General features: G+C 37.4%; 1 protein-coding gene across 1 annotated transcript; it reads right to left on the minus strand.

Moving 5' to 3' along the window:
• Positions 1–1,877: 1,877 nt before the first annotated feature.
• Positions 1,878–6,174, minus strand: LOC103505998 (twist-related protein-like). The gene is made up of 4 exons (XM_008470379.2): positions 5,870–6,174; positions 4,743–5,054; positions 2,039–2,394; positions 1,878–1,928 (listed from the first exon to the last, which is right to left on the minus strand). The coding sequence occupies exons 1-4, from the start codon at positions 6,000–6,002 to the stop codon at positions 1,878–1,880; spliced, it is 852 nt and encodes a 283-aa protein (XP_008468601.1). The 5' UTR covers positions 6,003–6,174.
• Between the last annotated feature and the right edge of the window lie 387 nt (positions 6,175–6,561).

Genomic DNA, 6,561 nt, shown 5'->3' on the forward strand with positions numbered 1-6,561 from the left:
TATAGCAAATTAGCAAATCAAATTAAAGGTCTTTTTACCAGGAACACGAAAGTGGTGGTGCAAATTTTGTCCAGAGAACCAAAAAACCAAAAAAACTGGTTTTTGAGGGATTTTTTTCACATTTTCTCACACAAATGAGCTCTGATCTTAAAATTTGTCGCGACAACCTATAAACTCAAAGCGAGAAAGTTTTAGTTAACACTTCAGTCGTTAATTTAAGACCGGTTTTAGCGTCATCGACCATATAATGCAACCTCCCGAACACGCAGTGCGAGTAATAATAGTATTTTCTTTTCTTTTTCTTTAACCACATTAAACTCAAACCACAAAACAAGAAAACACTAATTTTCTTCAACCACGATCGAGTAAACTACGGGTTAAAAAATTCCCGGAGGGACGGGCCCAGCTTGTTTTCCATGACATAAAGTAAATACAACATCTAATGGAAACTTTGAACTGACATCGTTCTGTCAATAGTCAATAAAAAATTAATTAGACTTTATCATAGACACTCGTTGCTACGTTGGAAAGCCCAGGTTAGGACGTAGTAGAACAGCCGTGGGAGACACTAAAGTACCCAGAAAAAAGAGGGAAAAACACGCGATATCCAAAAGGTTACGACAACGAAACGTTAACAGATAGTACAATTAGTACATAGGTAATACACTATGGGGCTAGCTATGTTCGTACTGCCTTGGTGTGTTGTTATGGAAGGGGATGATTTTGCAGAGTGATTTGTGTGTGCACAAAGATGGTCCTTTAAGATTCTTAAAGGAATAGTCCTAAAATTAGAAAGCCTAAAATAAGTTCTAAATAAAGTGTTCGATTCCCGAACGGGCGAACTTTATTCTAAGCATCAAATAATGGGTTCGTTCTTGGAACAGCTGACTTCTCCTATTCCGTCATTCCTACTTTTCTCTCAGATTCCGAATGATGTGTTATCGTGCGTTGTCAGAGGCCTGACGATGTCTTATCGTCCGTTGTTAAAGTTACCTCGATCAAAGTTCTTAACATCGCATTAGCATTGAAAATATGTAGGTAATCGTCATCCAAAACTTTTCATCGTCATCTTGAGAGAAAAAAACCTACCTACCTAAATCAAGACCCCCTATTAAAATAAAAGTCAAATGGAAATGTCATGACCCCGACATCATTATTATCATCTGATAACTTGATTAAGTTTCCTATTATAAGGAGAGAGAGATGACTCAATTTATCTTCCATTATCTTAATCATATTCTGTGGTAAAGTATTAAGATAATGCACTTCATGCCAAGACCCCCTATTAAAATAAAAGTCAAATGGAAATGTCATGACCCCGACATCATTATTATCATCTGATAACTTGATTAAGTTTCCTATTATAAGGAGAGAGAGATGACTCAATTTATCTTCCATTATCTTAATCATATTCTGTGGTAAAGTATTAAGATAATGCACTTCATGCATGGTGCATTTCTGAACTAAGGATATTAGATATATATGTGTGTAATCAAATAATAGATATTATTATAAATTGGATAGACATTAGATATGACCTGAGTATAAATTAATTTCATTAGTGGATGTGTGAGTTTCACCATATTAGGATATTAGATATATGTATGTAATTAAATAATAGATATTATTATAAATTGGATAGACATTAGATATGACCTGAGTATAAATTAATTTCATTAGTGGATGTGTGAGTTTCACCATTCCTACCAGGTTGACTAAATTGTCATAAAACTCTTATAATAATTATAACTGAGATTTAAGATAACTACACACCTACCTAGCTAGTATTAATCAAGACAAATTAAAAGCTCTTTATTGGCACAGAGCAATGAACTTTTGGGTAGGTTACATTCATAGGTAGATAATAGGTACCCGATTTATGGAGGGTTACAGATTACCATTTGTGGTGTACAGTCACTCATGTTCATCTACATGCGTGACAATCACTCTTGTTCACGATTAATAAAATTCTTTCTTATCATCAGTTTTTATTTATTTAATAAATGGCAAGGATTAAACAAATTAATTCACCACTTACCGGTGAGGTATATTGCTGACAGCTCGGATCCATAACATATTGACTAGACTGGTTGCTGCTAATTTCACTAGGACTATCATATTGACTCTTGTTCTTCCTATGACTCGAATGATTTGATAGATCCGCCTTGAAATCATCAATCGAAATAATGTCGTCCGTTTCCAAAATCTTCATGAGGTAAGAGATATAAGACGTTGCCAGACGTAGCGTTTTGATTTTGGACAGTTTGGTATCGGACGGGACATTGGGGATGCATTCTCGCAGATCGCTGAAGGCGTTGTTTATACTTTGTGTACGGCGTCTTTCCTTCTTGTTGGCTGTGTTGCGACGTTTGACAACGCGAATGATGGGCAAGTCTGGAATTCTACGGTTTTTATGATTCCCAAGACTTGATTTTATGGAGCCTTTTATTGCTCTATTTCATTTGTTTTTAATTTTTATGGAGCTAATAAAAAATGCCCTTTTTTCTCAGAAGTCAAAAGGTTAAAAAAATGTTGTTTAGAGGTTCATTTTTATTTTCTTTAAATTTTATTCATCTTTTATCGGAGCACATGGTCTTTGATGGGTACCTAGTTGAATACCTAAAAAATCTGACTAGTAGATCAGTGCTCTGTAGATCTCAACCCTGTGGGTGTTTCAATAGGTTTGATTGAGCTCATAATATAATGTAATGAGCAAATATCCTTAGGGTACTAAACCTTTTTGTCAAATTTCATAAAAATTGGACAAACCGTTCGCGAGTTAATTGAGTAATGAGAAATATCCCTCCAAGGTTTGAATAATATTGCCTATGGTGAAACAAACAACCAAAGAGACAGAGAACTCGTTGAATTTGAACTGAAAAAAGGGAATGAACTGCTCTCATCTCGAAATTTGAGATCCCTAGACGAAATACGAAAGATGTAACCTACCCTATAATGTACTTAGGTACATAACTTCCTAACCCTACCCTTTTTTCCACTCATTGAAATCTCACCCTGTGATGATGGCGCCTAAATTCTAAACCGAACAAAACACCAACATGTAAAAAATAAAGAAAAAAAAATATTTAGCTTACCCCTACCTACGTATGTACTTACACTACCTAATATAATAATACCTACATACTCGTAAGTACACGTAGGTGTACATATTTATATCAGACAATCTATCTCCCTAGTTGGTACCTATTAATAAAATAAATTAATGATATTTGTAGACGCACTTCTTGTTTCTCAAAACGTGCAATGACTCAAATTACTCAAGCGTATCTAGGAGTGATTAATTACCTAATTACCAAACTTATACATCGCCTAATTAGAGACGACATATTGAATTTTATTCACCTGGGTTGTGGCACCCTAGATCATTTGATGCCTGAGGAAGTATCGGAATACGAAACCAACTCTTTTTTTCTTGTCAGCTCCCATGGCGTAGTGGTCACTGCACTCGCCTTGCACGCGGGAGACCCGGGTTCGATTCCCGGCGGGGTCAAGAAATATCGGAATACGAAACCAACTCTTTTTTTTTTCTTCTTTTTTTTTTAGGAAACTCACTCATCTATTCATCACTATTCACTTAAGTCAGCTCCCATGGCGTAGTGGTCACTGCACTCGCCTTGCACGCGGGAGACCCGGGTTCGATTCCCGGCGGGGTCAAGAAATTGCTCATAGATCGGGTAACATAGCGGGGGTCGGGACTTTGCATATCTTCAGACCAGTAGATACAATCGGTGGCTCCGGTGGTTATGTTGCTCAACGTTGCGCCGTGTTTGTCCTCTGGAGGTCCTGCAATCAGGGTGGGACAATGCATGTATTCTCAACAACTGGGAGACTATACCCCTAATTTGATTACAAGATCATTTCCGAAAAGTCTTCGATTCGGACTTTTAGTAAACTCGAGATCTCAGGTATGCAAGCCTGAGTGTGATACTCGTTTCCATGGTCCTGTAATCAGGGGTGGGACAATGTGTGTTCTCAACAACTGGGGAATTGGGGAAATCTAAATTTTCTTACAAGAATTTTCTTACAAGTACAGTACCAAAAAGCCTTCGATTCGGACTTTCGTATTAAACTCGAAATCTCAGGTATGCAAGCCTGATACGCATTCGACCAGAGAAGTTGCTCTCTAACTTAATAAAAAACTAATTCATAGCTAAATAGAAACACAGGTACGTAAGTAATTCCTGACACATTTTCTTCCATTTACCTCTGGAAAGGCCACGCTATTCAGAGGAAAATGAAATCTTTTAAAAATAAAATACCTATATACCTACCTGATGTTATACCTGGTTGAATCAAGTCTCAAGAAGGAGGAGTCTATGCTAAAGACACCACTTATAACTTTACAATAGAGGAAGCCATGTTGGAGTTATCTGTTACCTGCTTGAGGTAGAGATCTAAATTCGGTCGTGTTGATTATGACTGCAGTGTTACGTGAACAATATCTTGGAAACTATGTCCAGGTGTCTAGGTTAGTACCTATGTAGATTCATTTTATCTTCTTTCTAAAAGTTACCATTTTCATGTCTTAGATTTTAAGAACTTTCCTCTGTAAGAGTTACAGTACGTTTTTTGTATAAGTAGTGTCAAATGTAAAGTGGGCACCTGTTTATGTTCTCTTTTCACGAGAAAACGGCTCGACCGATTTTGATGAAATTTTTTGTGGTTGTGACAACAACAAGAAGAAAGGAAAGAAAAATCGTTCGGGAACAAAATGGACTTACCGGCTTTAGACACAGTCCTCAATGTCTTGGTGGCAGTGTCCAAATTAACATAGCTAGGTTCTACAATATGTTTGACATTCGGATAGGCACCCGGGCCAACACCATCCTGATAGTAATACTTCGTATAGTCATTGCTGGGACAAAACCGCTCACTCTGGTCTTCATCTTCATCAAATCCATCGGATGATGTGCTCATAGATCGGGTAACATAGCGAGAGTCGGGGCTTTGCATATCTTCAGACCAGTAGATACAATCGGTGGCTCCGGTGGTTATGTTGCTCAACGTTGCGCCGTGTTTGTCTTCTGGAGGTCCTGCAATCAGGGTGGGACAATGCATGTATTCTCAACAACTGGGAGACTATACCCCTAATTTGATTGCAAGATCATTTCCGAAAAGTCTTCGATTCGGACTTTTAGTAAACTCGAGATCTCAGGTATGCAAGCCTGAGTGTGATACTCGTTTCCACCACAGAGGTTGCTTGTTGCTTTAATAATAATTAATAATTTGATTGATAGCTATACGCTAAGTGACAGGCTAACGTGTGGCCACTTCTCCACTCCACAGGGAACGGTTTTATCTCCGATAATTTTTAACATCTACGTTCACCACAAACGACGGGTCATGTTTTCAACCACTAGTAAACAAATAGAATATACCTACCTTGTTTATCCTGCTGGGATAGGACTGAAAAGTCCCTTTACCCCCGCAGTCTAACCAAGGTCTCATACACATAGTTTGACATATTATTGGGAACCAATAATTTAGAGACATATTATAGGGGACAAAATAGGGAATAAATCAATAAATGAACAAATAATTCAAACTTACCCGCTGTATACAGAGGAGGTGGATGGTAGCCACTGTTGTAACTCATCACGTTATTATTGGTTACTCCGCGATCCCGCACAAAGGACGGGTCATGTTTTCAACCACTAGTAAACAAATAGAATATACCTTGTTTATCCTGCTGGGATAGGACTGAAAAGTCCCTTTACCCCTGCAGTCTAACCAAGGTCTTATATACACATAGGTATTTTGATATTTTGACATATTATTGGGGACCAATAATTCAAAGACATTATAGGGGACAAAATAGGGAATAAATGAACAAATAATTCAAACTTACCCGCTGTATACAGAGGAGGTGGATGGTAGCCACTGTTGTAACTCATCACGTTATTATTGGGTGTGTTGTAATGATAGAACGATTCATTCGATCCCCCATAGTGAGAACCAGCGTGCAAAATATCCGCACTCATGATTATAGACTGAACCAACCCGGTATATATTAATTTCCAGGATTAATTCCTATGCCTTTCTAGGAAGGGATTTTCTAGGATTATCCTGATTTCCAAGGTATTATTCCCTTCAATAATTCTGATCTTTCTTCCTTGGAAGATCGGATAAGACTCTCCAAATCAATTTTTGTTCGCCTATTTTTAATTTCTAGGATTAATCCCTATGCCTTTCTAGGAAGGGATTTTCTTAGGATTATCCTGATTTTCAAGGTATTATTCCCTTCAATAATTCTGATCTTTCTTCCTTGGAAGATCGGATAAGACTCTCCAAATCAATTTTTGTTCGCCTATTTTCCCAATTATTCACTTCTGACGTAGTCACTCATTTTTTCCCCCTTTTAAAGGGGAGGCACAAATTGATTTATTTTTCAGTTAGCCATTTAAAATCCAAAGTAAAACAAGGTTCTTTTTTTCGAAAGTTCCCACTGATTCATTGTTGAAGTTTCAAAATTAGGTTTATTAGAAGAGTTGGATTGGTTTAGTTCGCACTGAAATTAGTGAATGTGTCACTTCTGACGTA

This window comes from Diaphorina citri, unplaced genomic scaffold (assembly GCF_000475195.1).
Source record: "Diaphorina citri unplaced genomic scaffold, Diaci psyllid genome assembly version 1.1 scaffold207, whole genome shotgun sequence".
Lineage (NCBI taxonomy): Eukaryota > Metazoa > Arthropoda > Insecta > Hemiptera > Psyllidae > Diaphorina > Diaphorina citri.

Bases quoted from the DNA above. Each gene is read 5' to 3' on its own strand.
- LOC103505998 (XM_008470379.2), bottom strand. From the start codon at position 6,002: ATGAGTGCGGATATTTTGCACGCTGGTTCTCACTATGGGGGATCGAAT. The intron at 5,055-5,869 runs GTAAGTTTGAAT...CCCTGATTGCAG, and splicing joins ACCTCCTCTGTATACAGCGG to GACCTCCAGAAGACAAACAC. The intron at 1,929-2,038 runs GTAAGTGGTGAA...TCACGCATGTAG, and splicing joins GTCAGCAATATACCTCACCG to ATGAACATGAGTGACTGTAC.